We start from the raw sequence: 22,678 nt of genomic DNA on the forward strand, positions 1-22,678 counted from the left end.
TCTTCCTCATGTCGTGCACTGACGGTGTATCAGTGTATCCTAGGATTTCAAAACCATGGCGGAGATCGTCCTCACAATACGGGACAGAACTTACAATTCGCCCGATCCCCCGCAATACAAACATCAAGTCTGTTTTCCCCCCTCGGCTTCGAGTTGCAAGCACTTGAAGCGCTAGACTTCACAAGCAATATGGTCGTGCTTAATCAATTGGTTATTGTGAGCTGGAAAACTCAAGCTTGAAATTGTTGTGTGGTTGTGAGCTTTGGAAGTGAGCTAGTTCATGGCGGTTTCTTCAACATTTTGTATGTCATTTATCATAAAATTTCCATCCAACTTACTGCTTCAGAATCGTCGCCTGACTGCGTGCAAAAATATGTCAAACCAGGTTACACAGTCCTGCCACAAGTCATGACAGACCTGCGTGTACCATGACCTGTCAGAAATGCATGACTTTAAGTTATGTAGCTGTCATGAGAATGACAGCTCTGTCAAACCCAGTGCACAGTCACTGGGCATGTGACAGGTCAGGCAGCTTTTGTGCAGGTGCCTGGTCTGACCAATTGACCTGTAATTTCACAGGTGCTGCCTGTCATGTAACACCTGCAGGACAGGTTAACCTGATCCACATTCATGTCACACTTTTGCACCCGGTGCCTGTACCATAGACACCAATTTTTGCAAATGAACATGGGATTTAAATTTCTCAAAAATGGTGTACTAAGTGTTGCTCATTATGTGGTTTCAGCAATACTGGGTGTATGGATTTCATATTTTGAAGAAAGTGAAATTGAAATTGAAATCCAAAATTGGAATTTGTTGCTGTGGTACAGGCCATCTCAGCACTGTGCCTTGGAATGGTTGACAAAGCAACCAAGGAAATGAGATAAAGATTAGCTGAATGTAAATGAAAAATTATGGGTGCATAAGTGTGATCACGCAGATGACTGGCATTGTTAACAAAAAGACAGAATTTTGACTGGGTAAAGATCAATGAGTTTTGGAAACATTGGTGAATGTAGTGCAAGTTTCCCAACATTGCCAAGAGATCTCCACAATGTTGGAACCGGCAACTTGCATAACCAAGCCAGACATCATACGGACAAATCAACATAGATGGACAGTTGCCTGTGTCAACCCATGCTGAATTCCAGAGCTTTTGGGAGCTCCACACTGCAAGAAAAAATCTAGAAACTGCTTGCAGTTGAGATGCAGCAAGCTTGAATCAAGCCTCAGCTCAAGCTGGAGTCAAGCACCCAAATTCTGTGCTGGTGCACCTTGAGTGTATACCTTGTTCAGCATCCCAATGCTGAACATTCTGTAGTGATCATGCAGTAGGCAGAGGCAAGTGTTCAGCCTTGAAAATGAGCATCCCCCTGAGCACCCTTTTATTCTATTTTATTAAACACTCCATGTGCCATTGAATCCAGCCAGAATAACATAGAAAGGTTGTGTACACATCAAAGGGATATGTACATAAGAAATGAATATGTAAGCATGAAAGGGGAATATGAGAAGGTGTATTAGCATATAAAAGGGATATTTACACATGATGAAAGGGGTATGTATGCATGAAAGGGGTTTGTATGTATGAAAGGAGTATGTGCAGTAAGCAAAGGGGTATTTGCACATGAAAGGGATATGTACTTAGTACTAACTGAAACAGTCACTAGTACTCGGGACCCATATGCTCAATGATACTCTTGGCGTGGGGAGGTATTTGATCCACACACTCCTTAGAGTCAATCTCTTGGTGCGTGGAGGTAACTCCTGCGCGCGCTCTGGAAGCAGTCTCTTGGCGCGTGGAGGGGACTCTTTGGCTGCACGCGCTTGAGGCTGACATAGGTGTACTGGGGCGGCGGAAGCAGACATCATTAGCGGATGACGTTGGGTGGAAGCGCCGGGTAGAGACTAACTCGGGAGGCTAGTCGCGGTGTGTGGGAGAACAGGCATTGGAGATGTGCTAGGCTTGGAGGCAATGCAGGCGGAGTTTGTTAGTGTGGGAAAGAGGGATGCAGACAATGTTGGGTGGGAATGGAGGACGGTGGTGCAGACGGAGTGGGGGTATGAGATCAGAGGGGGACAGCTTTTCTCGGACTATTGTAGCATTTCTACTTACTACTCTTACGGTACCAAAATTCTAGTAGCTGTTTTCTTGTGTGTCACTTTACGGATTACAAGCGTGCGGAGAGTTTTTACCTACCCTAAAAATCATACCTTTTGCGGAGTTTTTGCGTGTGGAAGCGGAGCATTTGAATCCTTTGTGGACTAGGCGGATTGTATCAGACTCACAGAGGAGTGCTGAAGGGATTTGTATGTTGCGGAGTTTCAGTGTTGACTACCAAACAAGCCCGGAACTGTCCTAGAAGGAAGGCAGACATTCAACTTGAACTATACGTCCCGCTTTCTATTTGACACCGCCTTCCTGCACCCCCCCTCCCCCCCCCCCCGGGGATCCCCCAAGCATGGTCCGCGCGCACAGATGTCAAGAGCTGCGGAAAACTCTTGCCGCTGCGGCTCAAACTCTCAGAGCATCTGCATACGTGGCTAGATTAGCCTGGGCTAACTAGCTTGGATTACAATTGGAATAGGCTAATCTGATCAGCCATGCGCATGGGTGGGGATTAGCAGGTCCAAGGCCGTCAGAGGTTATGTGTTTAGTTGTCTTTATGTTATGTGTTTGGCACCTAAACACATAAATTTCATGCTAACAAGCATGATGAATATTCATTTTGGGATTAGTCCCAGGATTAGTGGCAACGGTGGGCCAATACACTAACGTTATTTGTTAGTGTAGTGTATTTTAGCCAAAACCAGCTAACAATAACAACATTTTCTGTTATCTTGTTTTTTGTGTTGCTAACAATACAGGAACTTGCCCAGGAAATAGTGATGGATAACAGAAATAACTGTTATTGTATCCTGTTAGTAGCAATAAAAGGCCTGTTATTGTTGTTATTGCTGTTATTTCCTGTTATTGTTAGTATGGATACTTGTATCTCAGATAACAAATAACATGAATTTGGGAGTCAATAAAATGGCTACACTAACAGTTATTGTCCAATAACGTTAGTGTAGTGCAGTGGCCCATTGCTGTTAGTGGGGTCTACATTTAGACCCCACTAGCTCCAAACGGAGCTCCGGGTCAAGTTGATCCCCGGTTGATCCAACCCGATGCGGGTGCGGGGTTGAACTAAGTGCCCTAATCCGGGCTAACTTACACGGTGAGGAATTTATGTTGCAACACCCAGACGAGTTCGTTGGGGTTGCATCCGCAGTGACTGTGCAGCTTGCGCAGTGACTGCGCGTGATTTCGTCTGGGTGTCGCACGGAAAAATGCGACACTTAACTCTTCACCGTGTTCGTGCCCGGTGCGGATGGTCTCAGAGTTTGCGGCCAAAGTCGCAAGCTCTTTTGGGCTAGCTTTAGTTCATTTCTCTTCCCTACATAGTTGAGGCAAGGAAGGGGACCCCCCTTCTTGACCTCTCCATCCCGCACTTGCCGCGGGGCGCTGCACCAGTGCTCCGGGGCAAGTACTAGGTGAGAGAACGACAGCCGAATGGATTGCGGGGGAGCAAACAGGTCTGTACATGGAGGCGGCTAAGTGGGAAGCCCTGATGGATCGGAGCTGGGGCTAGGCTGCTTCAGTCATGCAGCACAGTGTCATGCAAAGACACACGCGCAAATACACCCGGGAGATTCATATATGAATCCCCCATTGATAGAAGTTCCCAAGCTCATCGCTCTGAACTTCCTCTCTCCGTGCCCATCAGAGACTTGCCCACTTCAGGTCCATTCAGACCCAACTGGCGTACTCCCAAAGCAAGCTCGGCCGCGCAAAAGCAATGACTAGGATACAAAAACTAGATGAAATTACAACTGAATACAATGTCCTAGAGTGCTTCGCACCGATACAAGCGTTCTAAACCTCAAGCAATTCCGTCAACTACTGAAACACACTGCTTTTTCCGGAAAAAGTGCCATCCTGGCTATGCGGAGAAAACAGAAATCACAAAATTGCAATGGGAAACTGAAGAAAAGCAGCTGAGCAACATCACTGGCGGGCCTAGATTTTCTTGGTCGCTGGGACAGTGAATTTGGGCTGTTCGATCTCTTTTCCCGAGGTGGCGAAGACGTTTGAGAAGAAGACATGTTCCTTGTTGATATGTGGCTAAGGGAGACAGCAGCACATGAAAGTTGTCAGAGAACGCACACTTTTCTCAGAGTAAAAATAGATCAGACATGGTGGCAGTGGCTTTGCGCTTACTTGGAAGCCGTAGTGGGGGGTATCCCATGTTTTGTCAGCTGGGGTCTTTTTGTCAGCGAGGGGGCTAGCATTGGCAAAAGTGTTGCAAAAGAGCACAATATTCAGTCAGTTTTTGCCAAATCAAAATGATGCTCTCCTTTGGGATACACAATGAGGAAGCAGAGCAATGAGAATCAAGCGCACAATTTAATCAATTGAATGTGGTATTCTCCCTTTTGCCTGATGTCTGGAGACATTGCTTTGGGGTCATTGGCCGTGGGACCTGAAGCCATCTTCAGAGGATCGGTACCGATGGAAGAATAAACTGTAAGGGTGCTGATAGGAGAGAACATGTTGCAGATACGAGCGATTGTCAATAATCTTTGCCCCAATAAATAATCGCGCAGCGGATCTTTCAAACCTTACTTCTTATCCCAGTCAACGGTGACGGCAAAGTTGTAGCTTTGGTCATATACCAGGGGAAGCTCGAGTAGCGTCTTGGTGGTCCAGTCTCGCACTCTGATGGTTTTGCTGTTGCTGCTGGGCTTGTGTTCGTAATTTTTGGCGTCAAAGTCGGACCCGCAGAAAATGTCGAAGACATGATCACCTGGTTAGGATAAAGATTAGCGTCATGAAATGTATGACTTGTGGATTGATGAGTAGTCTTACCTGTCTGCAACGATTAAAGAAAGCAAGGAGACAAGTCAGCACGTTGTTAGGAGTGGGAATCAGGATTGAGAACTTACAGGACCTTCAATGCTAGCCAGAAGGTATCCATGCTCAAGTACAAGCGGAGCATCTGAGGCCAATCGGATCGTCTACGGATAAGGATGCTTTGGTTCAGCTGCTGAGTCTACATTGCGAGTAGCGCTCTGGCGAGAGGCAGCACGCACCTGATACCAGGTTGTGGTCCCAGAGAGAGTGGTGGTTCTGTCAATGACAGGATTGACATCCGTTCGTCTGCCGAGGCAAGGTAGATAATATGTATTTAAGTAAATGGCTAAAAACAAACGGCCGAGTAGAGGCATCATTACCTGAAACCGAATTGTGGAGGGCCGCTGCCTGGGACGAGGATTGAGTTGTCGAGAATCCTCAACTTTATTTCAGGCGCCGAGTTATCTGGTTGCAGGATTTTAACATATCTAGAAGCCTTTGAGGCACCTTTGACAATGTATGCAATGAGTTTCCTCAGAGCCGAGTTGGTGTTATCCAAGTCTTCAGTTTTCATGTCGGGAGTGATCTTGAAATCGAAGACCCGTTGGGGAGCACCAGAGCCGGACTCTGCGTCGAGGCCAATACGTGTCCCCTCGGCTCTTGCCTCATCAGCTGGAGCAGCAAGCGAAAGACTCGCGAAGAGGAAAATAGCCATGAGGATGGCCCGTTGCATATTTCCGGCTAGCATCGTTGAGAGGGGTTAATCTGATGAGACGAGAGAGATCTTGAATGGAGAACTGGTAAAAGACGACCCGCAACTGAAAGAAATGTAAAGATTAATGTGATGGAAAAGGCAACGCTGAAGATTAGATGAGGAAGTGGAGCAGGGGCAACAACCCTCTACTTTTTATAGGCCAGTACCTTGCAAGCTGGTCTGCCAGGGGCCAGGAAGGGTGACTTGATTGCGGAGCCGGTTTCGCGGGGTGCAGATAAACCACATCCTATCCATGGCAACACAAGGCTTTAGGCTTGCATGTAAGGCTTTAATCCTTCGACCCTTAATTCAATCCTCGACGGGGTATATTGTACACATTGGGACCGCATACTACGGTAGCCCATCCACTGCTGGGGCTAACCCAAACCAGCCGCGCTGGATACCTTCCTGACAGCCCCATCCATTCGGATCGGAAAGCTTCTGCAACACCTTCCAGGCGCTACAACGGTCGACGCCAGAGAGGCTGGCCGTGTGTATCTACTATCGATGAGGCACACCAGCAACACTTCTCCCTGGGTGTAAAGTTTACCTTGTCTCGGAGACGGCCCGGTGGCGGGAGACGCGTGCGGCCCGAACTATGTAACTTAGGCCCCGTTTAAAAGTTGTCGACCCAGGTCGGCGCCATCTTGTACTCAGGTATGGCGCGGGGCCTGTACGGCAAAGCAATTTTGGATATGCTGTACAGATGCCGGGGAGCAACGCGCCGTTCCCCTCTTGCGGGGCCCAGGTGGCGCCCCCGACCGCGTTAAGTGGGCGCCCCGATCGTCCGGGTGTGTAGAAACACGAGCTCAACTAAGCCTCTCGCTCGGAGGGTCGGGGGGGGGGCCGACCCCGCGTCCCGAAGGGACGGAGAGCGTCCCTTCGGGTTCGGAGGCGCTTCGCGCCCCCCCGGAAGGAAGGGACTTGTGTTAAGAGCATCCTGATGTTATCTCCTCCGGCTGGCTGAGCCGCAGCCGAGTACGTGACCCCAGCCACAACACGGGGCTGCCTCCGGGGCTCTCACTGGGTAAGCTCGGGGTCCCAGGGGGTCCCGCGAGCAGCTGGGCTCGGCGGCGGGCCGGCGCTCAACCGCCGCCGAAGACCAGATGCTGCTCCGGACTATCTTGAACGCTCGGAACCATCTCTCCACCGGCCCCGCCATCATCCTCCACGGCTCGATCCGAATGTCTTCAAGCCTCAAGTTCTCGAGCTTTGATGTCACGTGGGTCAATATACGTCGCACTTGCTGAACACATCTTGGGCCAGGCAGTCCCGTCGTATTGGCCCCACCGAAGCAAGACATGATCTGAAAAGCTTATCATGACCCCCCGAAAAAACGTTTGATTTCATGAAACAGGAACCAGGTCTTTTTCCGGTCTGATCACTCGTTTGCGATAGTCAACCTCAAACCGATTGCACCGGGGCGTAAGTTGAGAGTTTAGGACAGCATCATACTTCATTATATTCTCTTCAGCTTTTTGCTGCAATCTGATAGTGGAGAGTTGACTGTATTCAAAGCATCATAAACAAACAAACATAAAACACATCACCCCCGGATACACAGATGTCCTGGTGATCCCTAAACGAACCGAAGCGAAGCGACTTGCAGATCTCAGTCGGGATGAAGTTGCCGACCTTTTCGGCTCGGTTCAACGAGTGGGCTCGGTCATGGAATCGGTCCACAAAGCCAGCAGTCTCACTGTGGCCATCCAAGTGAGCCATCTCGCTTTCAAAAATATCTGTATACGCTCTCTTCTTCAAGCAATTACATGACCCGGTTAATGTGGGACCGTTTTCTTGGCGGGAATCTGCTCGATAGGATGGCCCGTTTGCTGGACAATCGGTCAGTTAGACACTCGTCCCCACCATCATCCCTCAGTGGACTTAACATATGCTGATTGGTTGATCATATCACAGGTCCCACACCTCCACGTGCATGTTATTCCCAGACGCCCCAACGATTTCGTTCCGAATGATAAGGTTGGTGTTTTCCCAACACCACACCACATTTCTTTCTTGTCTTATCTCCCTCGCTGCAACCCCTTTGTGAATTGGTCGACTGAGAACAAGATTTGCGCAGATCTACGATCATCTGAATCGATTCGATGGCTCCACTGCCAGCAATGACCAATCTGACAAACAGCAAGTAAGCCAACTGAAAATTGACAATGAAGAACGTGTTGCACGCACACAGGAGGACATGGAAGAAGAAGCCAAGTCATTAAGTCAACACTTTCAAGCCTAGATTCCTTTGTACATTAATCACAATCCAATGTACATATTCTGTCGAGTCATGCCAGATTTGCCAGCATTGACACCACCCAATTTCAGCCTGCTGCCATTTTCACTTGTTGCAAGGCTCCTTTGTACTCCCTGTGAATTACGAACTGGCTGTAACTCTATGAAAAACGAGAACAAGAGAAACTATCATAGTTACCTGGGAATAGTTGTCCATCCCGAGACTGTACCACTCCACTTTATACACATGAGAGTTGACAGGAGGGCTGCTGCACCAAGTTTCAGCTGGGACCAATACTGGCTCCATAGCATAGATGTAGCAGGGCCGGAGAAGAACACGTCACAGGCATGGATGCAGCTGTCCGCTCACATTTTCTCAAGACCTACTCTGATATTCAAAGCACAAGAACGAAAACCCAAAAATGATCGCAGCATCCAGCAGCAATGCTCTTCTGGACGGGCCGGAGAGCTGACATGCGCATCTCATGCCAGAAGCCTGCCCCACACCTTATGAACAGACACACTAGGTCTGCCGAATCCAGTCGTGCAACCAGCCAACTCCACAAGACCCTGCATAACGGATTGTTTTTTAGTTGAAAGATGAGGCCATTTCAAGCGTCGAAGCAAAAAAATAAATAAATTACCGCACGCCCAAAAGGAAAAAAAGGAAAACAAGAGTCAGATCACCACCACCCGGCCCACCCCAACGCCTCCCCGCGCCCACAGAAAAGAGAAAGCCTAGAAGACAGCCCGACAGAGAACCCCAACGACAACCCCAAATAACCAAACAGATGCACACCAAAAAAACAAAAAAAAAAACAAGCCACAAAAAAAAGAGACAAGGCCAGAACAGAAAGGAAGAGGAGATGCTAGTCGGTCCAGGAGCTGAAGTCGAGGTTCTGGGCCAACAAGTCGACGTCGAACATCATACTCGAGAGTCTCCTCGTCGTCGTGGTCGCCGACATAGTGGGTGTCGAAGTGGATGCAGGATTAGGAGGGCCGGGCGTGCTGGCGGCCGACGAGGGAGATGAGGAGGAGGCAGCAGGGAGAGGGGCGAGCGAGGCGGGCGTGGTGTTCGAGGTTGCGGCGAGAGGAGCGGGCGATGTGGAGGGATGGGAGGGCGGGAGCGGGTCGAGGAGCGGCAGCGGGGCGGGCGCCGGCGTCGAGAGAGTCGAGGCTGGGCCAGTCGTCGATGAAGACGAAGACCCAACAGTCGTCGTCGTCGTCGAGTTCGTTGTTATCGATGTCGATGGCGGGGGCACGACGAGCGGGATCTTGCCGCCGGGGTCGTCGGGAGCGGCGGAGGGTGCGGGAGCGGGGACGAGCTTGGCGATGCGCTCCTTCAGCCGCTTGATCTCGCGCAGCCGGGCCCGCCAGTTACTGACGAACTCGAGCTTCCTCCGGCCGGGATGGAGATGGAGTCTGAGCGGATTGGGATGGTCGTCCTGCGTCTGCTGCGCCGACGCCGACGGGGCCGGGGCCGGGGAGCGGTGGTCGGTGCCGACACAGGCGAGATAGACCTGCGAGAAAGTGTTGCAATGCAGCGAGAGACGGCGGACGAAGTCGGAGAGACAAGAGCTCGAGATCATCTTGAAGTTCTCGGCGATCGGGCCGATCTTGGGCAAGCCTTTCTTGCGCTGAAGACTGATCTTGAAGAACTTGAGTTCCTGCTGGACTCCGGCATGCAAGTTGAGGGTGGAGTTGATGGGCGTGTTGGGCTCGATGATGATGTTGATGAAGTTGAATTGGGACTTCAGACAGTCGAAGCGGTACTCCTGGCCGGAATCGTTGAAGACGATGACCACAAAGTCGTTGCCGATCAACGCCTTCTTGGCCATGATCGGGTCCGGGCCCGAGGGCTGTTCGTCGCGACTCGTCGGCATCAGCGTGGCGATATGGAAGCAGATCTGCGTGATGTCGTCGCCCCACATGTACGCAAACTTCCCATTAGAGTCGTTCTTCGAGTCCAGTCCTCCCGTGTTATAATGTTCGCACCCCTTCAACCGCACCAGCTGGCCGAGCGAGCTCAGGAAGTTGATGTACGCCTTCGAGCCTTCCCGGTTCCCCAAGATCTCCTCCTCCGTCGTCTGGCCCGGGCCCACATAGATCACCCCGATCTTGTGGAAATCCACGACGGGCAGGTAGTCGATCATCTCGACCGCCCGCTGAAAGATCGGCTGGTCGGGCACCTTGAGTGGCCTGAAATTCGAGGGCGAATCTTCAAGCGTCGGGCTTCCAAGATCTCCGAACGGGAACAGTTGAAGGGCAAAGAAGCTAGGCTCAACCGACAGGTTGGTGTAGTTAGGCTCGATGCCTGTCGTCCGAGTGATTTCTTCAGACTGCTCGAGGACCGACTCCAAACTGACTTCTCCCCGGGGCTGGTGCGGGGATCGATCACCAGGAGGCTTTTCAGCCTTCTGTTGCTGCTGAGCATCAGCCGTTTCATCTCCCAAGCCATCATCTTCCGGAGCAGCCGAGTTCAGCGTGTCCCGGTGTCGGATCACCATCTCCAAGACGTCTTGCTCCGAGGCGCCATAGTCGCCGCTGAGGTTCTCCAATTCCCAGATCATCTTGACCATTCCACTCGGTCGCTTCACACAGACCTCCGTCCAGCCAGGCCGACTGAGACATTTGATGGTCAGGATCGAGTTGCCGATGATCCAGCTGGTCGTCCGGACCGACTTGCCCAGGGATGAGTTGATGATCTGATTGAATTTGGACTGCTTCATCCTTGGTTTCGGCTCGGCATTCGAATAGGTGTACCGATTCAGCATATCAAAGCACACTTCTGTAGGCTCGTCAAGGCCCTGCTTGCCCTCACACGCTTGGACGAGCTTGCGGGTGATGAAGGTGACATACTTCTTGCGTTCCGGAAGCTTGAGTGAGACGAACCAGAGCGCAATGATGTAGAATGCCATGAAATAGACGTATTGCTGGAATGCCAACTCGACGTCCTCGGCGAGCGAGATTTCTGATGTCGAGATCCCAGCAGCCCTTGGGGGTGTGTGGTGGTTGGCGGATGCGTGTGCAGATCGGGACTCCTCTAGCTGCTGGAGTTGATTATGGGTGGTGATGTATTGTAAGGATATACCGAAGATCATCTTAAACTCTTCCTCTGTGAGATTTGCATAGAGCGAAGGGATCTGACCCAGAAAGCCCAGTAGCTCTAGAATGTGGACCGAGACGAAGGCTGAGGAGACGATTTTCGTCAACCCACGCAGGATCTCGGGAAGGAATTTAGTGATGGAAGGTTGTAGCTCATGGCAGGCTAGAGAGAGTGCATGGATGCAGGCCTTGGCGGTATCTTTGTACTTGCTCAGCCCTTTGACGAACGCGCCGACCATCTCATCCGCTTGCGATTTGTCAAAAAGCGCCTTGTATGCGATCAAGGTGGAAAGGGTTTGGTAGGAGATCGCATGTGCATCGGTCAACTTGACCCTCTGACGCGGCGGGAAGCGGACTTGGTGGAGCAGGGTATCAGTTTTGATTCCGCTGCAGAGAAACCGGCGTAATTGATGGATCTGCTGTGAGGCGCGGGGCTCGCAAGTGAAATGTTTATTACTGAGCTGGCCAGGCAGGTGGCAGAGTACATAAGAGACCAGTTCCCAATCCACTTCGTAGCGCAGGATGGCGATCAAGACTGCCAGGTAGTCGGGGATCGGCAGGATGGTCATGTGCCGAACGACGTGATGACAGGTACTGGGACTGTTGTTCTTGACCGAGAGGTGATCCTGAGAGGGATCCCAATCTTTGCGGACGATGTGGTCGTACGTGACCAGGCAGTGAGTTGACTGGGTTTCAATCTTGGGCTCCCATCCAAACTCATTCAAGTTGTCTGGAACGGTCCAGAGTGGCTTGCCTTCGTCCAAAGGCTCAGTCGTTCCGATCGTAGCCGTTGCATTGGTGGTCATCGAGGCCGACCTCTTTCCCATGTTGGTCGCTCCAGGTTCACAATTCTCACGAAAAAAGGTAGGTGCAGCGCGTGGCTTAGAAGTTGCAGGGCTGACACACGCCTTTTTATCAGGAGAAGGAAGCGCAGATCTATTGGAAACGATGTGAATGCAGAGTCAATATCACTGAGTTGTACATATGCGAGTGAGAAGAGAGGGGACGTACGCATCTGATCGGGATGGATCAATGACCCTGCCAATGATTTGAGCCAATCCTTCGATTTCCAAGTCTCTGACGAACTGGATGCGATGTTCCTCGTCGGCTCTTAACCTCAGCAAGCATTTCAAGATTGCTAGACGGGCGCGATTATCGATCTGAGATTCATCGGCCTTACGTTGGAGATCATGGTCCAAATCACCCAAGCTGAATGAATGAGGAAGCCCGGATTGAGCTTGATGGCTGTGTGGATTTGAAGAAGAATTGATGAGCCCGTTTGCCGGTCGAAGCAGGCCGATTAGATCGACAAAGATCGAAACACATTTGGCGTTGGAGTAGCCGGTCGAGATCTTGAGACTGTCGGTCAGCATTCTGATCAAGGTGACGACAGCCTTGTAGCTAAGATCATGCTGCCGCTTGGCGAAGACCGGATCGCAACGCTGAGAAGCTTGTTCGTTGTTATTAGATGAGAGACGATGAGGGCTGAAGATGGTGTTAGAGATTGTTGTGCTGGTAGTGGTTGAAGCTTTGAGTGGCAGAGATGAAGGGGTGCTGAAGGGGGTGCTGGGGAGACTTAGATTGGGGATTGCTTCGTTCTGGGCCGGCGGAATTGAATCAAGATCAGACTGCTGAGTGCTTCTTGTTGATTGGGTGAGTTGGGTGATGTCCTCAATATCGATCAGCTGGCCCATCTTGGCCGTTGTCATGAGTAACTTGCGAAGCCGGTCGTAGGTATCTAACGACTTGTTGCCGGTGGGATCTTGGTGGCTTTCCTGTTCGCCGACTGTTTGGTCTTGATTAGAGAGAAGCTCGTTGACGAGTTCGTTGTGAGTGACCTCTCTGATGAGATCCATGACCAAGTCGATCAGAACTGGATTGTCGCAGGAGCGAAGGTCCGGCAGTAAAAGAAACCGGCTGAGCGTGGGGATGACGACCTCTTGTAAGAGTTCTTCTCTCCACTCTTCCAGGTCCCTGATTTCCATAAAGATCTCATGGATCAACCGAAGCAGTCGGACTTGAGAGTCAGCAGGTGAGGAAGAGCCTGATGGAGCTGATGATTTGACAGTCGATTTGTTAATGTTATTATTATTATTATTATTGTTATTATTGGTGAGGGTGGTGCGATCCACATCGAATTCAAAGAAACCGTCGAGAAGGAGGACGAGGTTGGAGAGCCAAGATGGATTTTCGGGTGAACAGACTTGATCGGATTGGATTTGATCGATCAGGGATAGCTTGAGTGGGGTGGAGAGGTATCGGGAGAGGATGATCGAAAGGCTGTAGTACTTGTCGATGGTGATCAGATTCCAGCTCATCAATTCCAACAGTTTGTCTTGAGCACCATCAGCAGCAGCACAGCGAGTCTCTTCTGCGCGTCGGATAAAGAGCAGTGTGAATATCTTTCCGAAGGGTACCAGGGGAGACTGATTAGTTCCTTGTGTGTCTTTGAGCTGATCCTGGGGAGATGGAAGAATGCTGTCATCTATATACAAATAGTCAGTTTTTGTTTTTGTTTCTTTGTCGAGTGGGGGTGATATATATATATATAAACCTGACCTAGATCGAAGTCCAAAGACCATTCAGAATCATTGATCCAATGCGGGAGACGTTCTTTGGAGAAGAGTAGCATGAGCTCTAGACAGCAGTCGAGGTCGTCTTCCTTCATCAGGTTGGCGATGATCGAAGTCTTGTTGGGCTGTAGACGAAAGTAGAGACGATCGTAGATGAGCATGAGGATCTCGTGATCGATGGCCAGACTGGTTCGGCTGGGGGATGAGAGGATGTGCTCGAGAGGCTCCTTGACGAGCAGGAGGCCTAGGCCGAGCAGGGTGAGGCTGGTGGCTACCCCGCTTGCTTCTTCTTCGGCCGAGCTGGCTGCTGCTGGCCTGGCCTGCTTGTAGATCTGGTCGTAGTCTTCGAAGGCATACCTGAGACAGCGGATGGCGCCGACCTTTGAGCATTCGTCGATCCTGGGGTCGTCTGCCGTCAGGGTGGAGAGGAGTGACTTGATGGCTTGGTTGGCTGGTGATCGGATCAAGTCCTTCATGCACGCCTTGGCCTGTTGGATGATGGCAGGGTCTAGAGGGGTGGTAGCTTCGACTACGAGTTGCAATGGGATAGTAAGGTCTAGTAGAGAGAGAGAGGTCAGTATATAGATAGATAGATAGATATTTAGAGTCATATATATCTACAGCCATATATTTACGTTATAGAAGCTGACCAGATGATGAGAGATCGATGAGATCGGAGTGCTGCTTGGGTTCGAGAGCCCTGAGGACATTGACGGTAGCCTGGAGTGGCTGGAGGCCGACGATCCTAGCGACGAAGCGGACGAGGTCGATCAGCAGTGCGGCACCATCGAGTTCCTGGCTGAGGAGCGGGCGAGTGGGGACGTATCCGAAGGTGACGAGGGTGTCGATGTAGTCGAGGACGATGGTGAGGTGGGCTTCGAAGCTGGTTCTGAGGCCGATGCGGTTGATGAAGAGGTGGATGATGAGCTTGACGTGTTCGGTTGAGAGCTGTGGGGAGGAGAACTTGATGATCTGGGTGAGCAGGCCGGCGGCGTGCTGGATGATCTGGGAGTGGGGTGCAGGGTCGGGCAGTCTGAGGAAGGGTGCCTGGGTGTGCGTGGGGATGAGCAGCAGGTTGTTTGCGCGCAGGAGGGGCAGGCTGGCTTGGAGATGGTCGATCGAGCGTGCGCAGAGGTCTGCGACCAGCTGGATGAGGCCGGTGCAGCCGCTGATGAGTTTGCCGTGGTTGGTGATCTGGTAGAGGCTGTCGATGAGGCTGAGGATGTGCTGGTGCTCGGTGTTTTGTGTGTGGTTGTGGAAGTAGTGGTGGTAGTGCTCGAGCTGGATGGGGGTGTGTGCGGTGGTGGTGGCGAAGTGCTGGGAGTGTCCGAGGAGGGTGGTGAGTTGGCTGTGGATGGCTCGCCAGCCGGCGATCCGCTCGAGGGAGTCCATATGTATGTAAATATCTTTTTCTTCTTTTTTTGGTCGAGATTCCACTCACCAACACCACCCCCGGGCATCCAGACGGGGCTGCGTCACAGGGAACGGGGGGCCCGAAGCGCCAACAAGCCCAGCTGGCAGCCAACGGCACCCCACGCACCCTAGCAGCAGCCGAAGGACACAGAAGAGAAGAAATGAAAGCCTCCCAACTGTTCGCTCTCTTGGCCCCCACTCTCCTCGGATTCGTCGCCCTCCACCCCGGCGTCTCGGCTGACAAGATCCTGGTCGTCATCGAGGATGGCGTCGAGCGATCGAACTATCAGATGCTCTGGTCTTCCTTGACCGGTATGTACCTTCAATCAGATATCAGGAAGAAACAAAGAAAGAAAAATACCCATTGAGCTGTTTTCCGTCTTCCTTTAAGCCCGGAACCATCAGCTATCGTTTCGTGCAGCCAAGGACGCAACGCCTGCCCTGGTCGAGTTCGGGGAGCCTGCATTCGATCACCTGGTTCTGTTTTCGCCCACCGCGAAATGTAGGCACCAAGTTCCCTATCTCTTTTGCAGCTGCAATTTTCATAAGCCGGGGAAGTGTCTAGTCTGAGAATTCAGCTCCATTGGATTTATTCCCTGTTTTTTCTTTTTTTTTTTTTTTGTGTAAACACACAGCTTCCCCTGCCGACCTTTCGCCCCAATCACTGGTGGGATTCCTCGAATATGGAGGCAACATTATGCTAGCAGGATCGACGAAAATCTCGGAATACTGGCGCGACTTTGGACGAGAGTTCGACGTAGACTTCGACAATGCGGCGACCTCAGTGATCGACAACTTCCATCACCTTGCTCAAGACCCGCTGACAATCTACACCACACTCGAGCTCAACCCTCTAGTCGAAGACCAAATCGTCATCCCTCCCTCAGTGAGAAGCACCAACCTGCCGGTCTTGTTCCGCGGAATCGGCCATGCGGTCGGCAAGAACCCCCTGCTCATGAGCGCCTTGAGGGCCAGCCCTCTGGCTTACAGTGCTGAAGCTAAAAGTAAAGAGAGCGACCCCAACCCGTTTATCATCGGCGACGAAATCGGCCTCATCAGCGCCTTCCAAACCAAAAAACAATCCAGGATAGTCTTCGTCGGCAGTGTAGATTTCTTCTCAGACGAATTCATCAACACCGAGCTCACGCTTCCTGACGGCAAAAAGTCGGTCCTTTCTCCATGAGAGGTTTCTTGTTGATCACTCACCTGAAGAAATAAAAAAAATAAAAAAACACTCGCTAATTGTTTATCTGTCGTTATTGTTGATCTTGAAATTTCATGTTCTCTCCTAGAACATCGACGGGAAATCGCAAGGTAATCGACCATCTCACAAAATGGGTATTCCAGGAAGCCGGGGTACTTCGGATCGTATCAGCGACCCATTCGAAAGTGGGTGGAGAACAAGAGCCGCCTCGATACCGGGTCAACGACGAAATTGTCAGCTGTTGAACCTTCTTAGCTCTCTCTCTCTCTTTCCAACCGGCTGACTGAACGAGCCGATGCGCACTTGATTTGGATAACAGGAGTACAGAGTGGATGTGCAGATGTTGCAGAACGGAAGATGGGGTCCATGTCCGTTGAAGGACCTCCAACTCGAGTTCACCATGCTCGACCCCCATCTGCGAGTGACTATGACGCCGACCAAATCAGCCAAAGGAACACATACCACCTACTCGACTGTCTTTCGAGCCCCCGATCGACACGGCGTGTTTACCTTCAAGCTCGATTACCGTCGGAGAACTGGGTACACCCATCTAGAGAAAGGCATCCAAGTCTCCGTCACTCCCCTCGATCACGACCAATACGAACGATTCATCCTGGGCGCTTTCCCCTATTACTCGGGTACACTTAGCGTCTTGGCTAGCTTCCTCCTATTCTCTTTCGTCTGGCTCACTCACTTCCCTGGTACGACTGCTCATAAAAAAACCAAATGATCATCTTTCTCTTCTCGCTTGCCCTTTTCTTGTACCTTCTTCTTCCCGCAAACAAAATAAAGAAAGAAGGACCTATGACCTCCAGACTCTGTTCGCTGCATCCTTGAAAAAGTTGATCCGGAGTGGTCGGTCAACAGGAAGACGTATTGAGGGAGAGAGAGTGTGACTCAGCAGCCTACAATTTCGAATCAGTTTGAGTCAGCAATCCACCTACTCAGTCGCTAGAATACCCTAGCCGAGTAACCGTATCAACCGGAGTTGCTGTGGTACAATATCAGAGTTCCAGTGTCAAGATGAACACATCGAGCTACAGCTGAACTGATACATCTATCCAGGTTCAATGAAGTCATTTTCTTGTTTGATCTTGTGCATATCGTTCGCCTCTGCCTGGGGCAATGGGTCATTTCCGACTGTATGTATGGGATCAGGCTACATGGATGACAGCATCTACTGCCTGCTATCCAGACTCAAGAAGGCTGATTCTAAAAAAAATGGGGTTGCTAGCAAACATTTGATCAAGAAAACAAAGGTGATAGTCATTAAAGCCAAGGAATTATTTAGTCCGCTATAGTTGTACTAAGATCAGCGCAGTTGGATGAAGTGAAGCCTTGTTCCTTTCGGATTAATGCAATCAAGACACTGAGGCTTTCTCTCAAAAAAGAAAAAGGAAACTTCGACCCGTGATCCATTTTATGATCTGACTGCTTTATCTATTCAAATGTACGTGGTCATTTTATTGTTAAGGGTCACGGTTTGATAAATCAGCTTCTGATAGCTAAATCGATGTGTTCACCCGACATGAAAGCAGGCCAATATTCTTTCTGTTCGATATATTTTTGCAACTCGTCATCGCCTAAGTTTCCAACCACCGGATTTCCGACCAACCCCTTTTTGAAATTAATTTTTTGGATGGCCGGAATGAAGATTTATGTTAGCTATCAAATCATCCCACAAATCTTTCTACACAGGAAAAGTCATCAGCGGACCTCTTCTTGGGCTTGTCGGATGACACGCAACGCTACCGAGGTACTGATATCTCTTATCCTACGTTTACAAGACGAAAACTCCCGAAATCAGTAAGGCACGTCTAATTTGAAGAAAGAAAGGCAAGAATGTCTGAGTAGGGTTCCGAATCCTGCTGACCTGTTCAATCTGGGGTATAAGAGTCCGCATGCTTTTTCTTCATCTGTCAAAGCATCCGACAATGCCAAGGCTGAAGCTTCGATCATCTTATCCGAGATTGTCTTGACCCTTGCCAAGATCGCCCCCAATCCGATTCCAGGAAACACATACATGTTGTTCCCTTGCCCCGGCTCGATGGTCTGTCCACGCCATCCACAGCTGGCAAACGGAGAGCCTGGAAGTACCAATGTTATCATCTCATACCATCTGCCAAGTAAATTGTTATTTAGGAGATTGCGTCAATCTGAAGGGGAACCTACCTGATGCAAATAGCACCTGCCCGTCGGTCCATTTCACCGCCTCGTCAAAGGTACATTCGGCCAAATGGACCTGTGAAGAGTTTTGGTGCGTTAAGAAGTGGCGACGGTTTTTAGTATTTCGCTTCAACTGGTATATAGTTTGAGGCATACCCACAGGATTTGAGAGAGGGAAGATGATTGGGCGAGGATTCAACTCCGCCATCAGTTTGACAACGGCTTCATCAAACAGATTCGCTGTCGCTGCGAGGCCAATCAATGCTGTAGGCTTCACGTGCTTGATCACCTCGATAAGGGTTTTGATCTGAGGTCCCCCTGGTTGACGAGCAAAAAACGTCTTGTGTGCGGCTAGCTTGTCACCTCGATCAGAAGTTACTAAGCCCTAGGAGAGTGGTTCAACCCAAAATTAATTCAAACTTTTAGACTATTCTCATGCAACAAAATTTCACGGAACTAGAACACACCTTAGTGTCGACTAACCACACCCTCTCCTTTGCTTCTTCTTCCGAGAAGCCCAAGTTTATAAAGAAGGAGAGCAGTTGCTTGGCCACTCCAACACCAGCACTTCCAGCCCCCATGAATACGATTCGTTGATCCCGCAGATCCTTTCCACTTGCGGCGGTGGAGAGACGAGCAGCGTTGATGAACCCACCCAAGATGACAGCTCCAGTCCCTTGAATGTCACTAGTAATGACCCATCAGCTGTTAGAAGGCATATTGGAACTCACGGAATCCCAAAAGAAAACTTACTCGTTGAACATTGGATAACTGTGTTGATAGCGTTTTAAATACTGTTTAATTTTGTCCGAATTAGTGAGACTTCGCAAGATAGAGAAGCAATTCAAGTCACATACGTCAAATGCGCGCTCGGTTGCAAAATCTTCATGTTGGATAACCAATTCTGGAAACTCGGCATGCACAGCGGCCATGAACTCGTCCATAAACTCCAAAGCCTATGTCGCAAGTTTATAGTCCGTCAATATGAATGGCCCAGCGGTTGCCGACAGCATTTCTCCCAGTTGGGCAGAAAGACCTAATGACTCACTTCTTCTTTCGAGCGTCTTTTCATCCTCAGTCCCAAGTAGAGTGGATCAGCCAAATTCTTCTCGTTGTCGGTGCCAAGATCGATGCAGATCGGTACAGTCGCCCAAGGTCGAATACTACGCAACTCGTAATTCTTCAGCAAACATCCCAGCGTAAGTGTGGGTTCTGCGTAACTCACCCTGCAGCCGCCACGTAGAGCGATAGTTTTCCAACAGAAATTCCCACTTTGAGACGAAAAGAAAGTCGAAAATTTAGTCTTAGTAGCGACGCATCGACAATCTATCCAATATTCGTAATTTGTTTTTGATCGGAAAAAAGGACATGGGACACGCACTACCACCGATACCCAAATCACCCAAGCCTTTTGTGCAAAAAAGAAAAGAAAAAGATATCAGTTGATCTGATCTTGGGTATTGTTGTTTTTCTGAGGAAAATGAAAACCCATGCGCTTACCTAAAATTCTTGAGCCATCGGTGACCACACAAATTCTAGCCTCCTCAGGTAAAGGCCAGTTTTTCAATACATCACGGATGCATCCTCTATCATTCCAAGACACATATAGCCCCTCTGTCGTCTCCCAACAATCTCAGCTTTAGAATCGTCCTCCATATCACCTTCTTCGTGGTGGTTGAATCGAATACACCGATTCACAAAGGCTTAGAAACTTGATTGCTTACCAGGACGCTGGTAAATGTGAGACCTGTGGGTATGTAACAAAATATTAATCAACTTGTTTTTTTTATGCTACGAGGATTTCGATCATATTATCAACTAACCACTTGGTGCAGGCTTCTCCTACGACTGGTGTGTAAACCAGCGGAACAACCTCGGAGGTATTTGTTAATAGGACATGGTAAAACAAGTTTACATTACTCTGTCTCAAGTTTGATAAGTAAATGTACTAGATGACGTCACAATCCGATCGTTGTAATTTTAGAAGCAAAGCGTTTCAGCGATTCGCCGCAGTCTTTCTGTAAGGCTGTGGGAGAGAGAAGGAACTCAACCTGTCCGATCGAAGTTCTTTTGGTTCTCATCTGATCTAAAACCCTGGCCATTTGTTGATCCAAGGTTTCGATAGCAGGGGGTAGTAGACCACGGATACCCATCCGATGACGAAGCTCGAGAGGGAATCCGGTGTCTTCATTGATGAAAGGGTCTCTCAATGTAGCCGCGGCCCGTAGCGATCTGAGTTTATGCATGCCTGGGGAGCGATTGTTTTGAGATTCGAAGCAAGGGGGGCTCAGTTGAGATGACTGGATTCTGGGAATGGCTGCTCACCTGGATAGGACTCGGCTGAGTGAGCGATGGCGGTGGTATTGAGATGTCGCACCAACTCGGCCGTCCTGGCGTTCATGGTTGAAGGGGCAGTAGCTGACGGCATTTTTACTTTCTGAGCGCTTAAAAGGGAAAGGATAAGAGCCTGTAAGGGGGCAGCGATGTCAGGCGATGAGGTTAGGGGAGAGGAGATGAAGGACAGAAAGGCTGATGGGGGAGACTTGGGAGGACGAGAGCAAGTGTGTGTATGTAAATAGGTTGCCCCAAGGCCTTCAAATTATCCAACAGGATCAGCAAACTCAATGCAATACTCCCTCCTCCGAGGAGCGCGAGGCGCCTCCGATGGACGGAGTTGATTGTACACCCCAACAACCTCCCAACGCACGTTGCGCACGATAGCCATCTCCTTGTGCTTTGAAGGCCCAAACAGTTTTGTTTGGGCCATTTCCTAAGGCCTAGCCAGTTTCTATGAAATAAGGAGGTTCCCTTGCACATTGAAAATTTTTCAGAAGCCAATTTGGCCGGTGAGTTGAGACTCACGAGATTTCTAAAACCAACAAGCAGTGAAGTATGAGCAAACTAGCAGTCATCCTACACTCCACAGGTCTTTGGAGGCTCAGATAACTTCCTACTAGGCCTTTGAAATTTGGAGACCCAAGTAAGTTCCTGTGGGACAATTGCATAGTCACCAGACAGTTTGGTGTGAGCCTCCTGATGGCCATGGGCCTTTTGTGACTCAAAGTGCTCTACAGAGCAAGACCTAGGCCTGCAGGCCCATTTCTTGATTGTGTCAAAGCCATACAGGAGCCCGGGGATATGTTTGGTAAATTGGTGGCAACACTACATAGGCCAGCCATGCTAACTGTTAGCATGAGTGCAGTGTAGGGCAGCATAATGGATGACTTCCCATCAGCATTTAGGGAGCTCTAGATTCCCCTCTAAATATTAAATCAAGACACCTACCAGAATTAACCAGCATACATGAAAGCAATGAACTACAAGCTTAGGAAAACAATTTCCTTTTTAATGAATATTGAGAGTTTGGATGTGTAAGTTGAGATCAGGGAGGCTACTAGAATCAATGGGAAGTCATCCAATACCACCAACACTACAGACATTTTCTGTTAGATGTTGGATGAATTGTGCTAACACTAACCATTTGCAAAAGAAAAAACATGCCCACTATGCTGTGTTACACCACATTTTAGCAGAAAAAGCTGCTAAAGGTTGTTCAGGCCTAGCAGTGTTAACAGCATGCCAACAATACAAGATAAGTGGCTTTCAAAAAGGATTACTACACCAGCAAGCTTATATATGGCCATTAACACAGCATAGTGTAATGGCCCACTGTTGTGAGTGGTCAATTGGTATTGTGGCCAAACATTGTGTGGCCATTCAGGTTCTGATTTTAGAATGCGCCAAAGTCACAGATCACCACCTGAACTGATTCTCACCCTTCTGCAGCACACCTAGAAGGAAATTAGTGGAATGCCATGGCCAAATCAGCTGACAAAAGCCAAATGGATGTGCACCTGTCAAATGGGGCTGTCAATAACATGAAGGCAAAAAGCACTGGATGGGCCAGAGGAAATGTGGCAACCATATTAAGCAGTTGTTTGAGGGTGGAGAGGACAAGTTAGACATGACTCGTATATATATGGTGCGAGTGGGTTATTGCCAAGGTGGCAGACACTGGAAAGAGCCTGGAATACAGACAGTTCAGTGCATCAAGCTTCAGAAAAAAGTCATCAATAGACTCAAGGGCTTAAAAAACACCCTTGATAACCCCCATTACAGGCTGTTGTTCACTGATACAGTGTGTAACATTTAGTGACGTATTGTGAAGTATCAAGAATTCAATAATTTTTCCACAAAAATAACATGTTTCTGTTAGCAATAGTGTCTGATGCATTACAGATTTGGGCCCAAATATTGTAACATATTTCAAAGGCCTACTGTTGTTACTATTATTATCATAGTGTAATTTGAAACCAATTAGTTCACAA

The 22,678-nt window shown here is 49.5% G+C and overlaps 6 protein-coding genes across 6 annotated transcripts; 2 read left to right on the plus strand and 4 right to left on the minus strand.

The window, feature by feature from the left end:
* Nucleotides 1-4,063: 4,063 nt before the first annotated feature.
* Nucleotides 4,064-4,596, minus strand: PtA15_1A155 (uncharacterized protein; the record flags this gene model as incomplete). Its single annotated transcript, XM_053165152.1, has 3 exons — nt 4,064-4,168; nt 4,265-4,328; nt 4,448-4,596. The coding sequence occupies 3 exons, from the start codon at nt 4,594-4,596 to the stop codon at nt 4,064-4,066; spliced, it is 318 nt and encodes a 105-aa protein (XP_053016372.1).
* Nucleotides 4,597-4,908: 312 nt separating this feature from the next.
* Nucleotides 4,909-5,645, minus strand: PtA15_1A156 (uncharacterized protein; the record flags this gene model as incomplete). The annotated part of the gene is made up of 4 exons (XM_053165153.1): nt 4,909-4,916; nt 4,995-5,061; nt 5,137-5,203; nt 5,278-5,645. 4 exons carry the CDS (start codon nt 5,643-5,645, stop codon nt 4,909-4,911), a joined length of 510 nt encoding a protein of 169 aa, XP_053016373.1.
* Nucleotides 5,646-6,757: 1,112 nt separating this feature from the next.
* On the plus strand, nt 6,758-7,896 carry PtA15_1A157 (uncharacterized protein; the record flags this gene model as incomplete). The annotated part of the gene is made up of 6 exons (XM_053165154.1): nt 6,758-6,873; nt 7,009-7,076; nt 7,216-7,364; nt 7,471-7,494; nt 7,569-7,631; nt 7,732-7,896. The coding sequence occupies 6 exons, from the start codon at nt 6,758-6,760 to the stop codon at nt 7,894-7,896; spliced, it is 585 nt and encodes a 194-aa protein (XP_053016374.1).
* An 862-nt stretch (nt 7,897-8,758) lies between these two features.
* On the minus strand, nt 8,759-14,959 carry PtA15_1A158 (uncharacterized protein; the record flags this gene model as incomplete). The annotated part of the gene is made up of 5 exons (XM_053165155.1): nt 8,759-11,930; nt 12,006-13,479; nt 13,554-14,123; nt 14,218-14,783; nt 14,886-14,959. 5 exons carry the CDS (start codon nt 14,957-14,959, stop codon nt 8,759-8,761), a joined length of 5,856 nt encoding a protein of 1,951 aa, XP_053016375.1.
* Nucleotides 14,960-15,141: 182 nt separating this feature from the next.
* Nucleotides 15,142-16,914, plus strand: PtA15_1A159 (uncharacterized protein; the record flags this gene model as incomplete). Its single annotated transcript, XM_053165156.1, has 5 exons — nt 15,142-15,292; nt 15,372-15,482; nt 15,616-16,144; nt 16,273-16,417; nt 16,504-16,914. The coding sequence occupies 5 exons, from the start codon at nt 15,142-15,144 to the stop codon at nt 16,912-16,914; spliced, it is 1,347 nt and encodes a 448-aa protein (XP_053016376.1).
* Nucleotides 16,915-17,675: 761 nt separating this feature from the next.
* On the minus strand, nt 17,676-20,778 carry PtA15_1A160 (uncharacterized protein; the record flags this gene model as incomplete). The annotated part of the gene is made up of 16 exons (XM_053165158.1): nt 17,676-17,801; nt 17,901-17,958; nt 18,058-18,271; nt 18,357-18,426; nt 18,511-18,735; nt 18,818-19,037; nt 19,104-19,144; nt 19,208-19,306; nt 19,399-19,513; nt 19,576-19,621; nt 19,732-19,758; nt 19,851-19,964; nt 20,075-20,097; nt 20,174-20,298; nt 20,402-20,598; nt 20,676-20,778. 16 exons carry the CDS (start codon nt 20,776-20,778, stop codon nt 17,676-17,678), a joined length of 1,803 nt encoding a protein of 600 aa, XP_053016377.1.
* Nucleotides 20,779-22,678: the final 1,900 nt, after the last annotated feature.

Source organism: Puccinia triticina, chromosome 1A, assembly GCF_026914185.1.
Source record: "Puccinia triticina chromosome 1A, complete sequence".
Classification (NCBI taxonomy): domain Eukaryota; kingdom Fungi; phylum Basidiomycota; class Pucciniomycetes; order Pucciniales; family Pucciniaceae; genus Puccinia; species Puccinia triticina.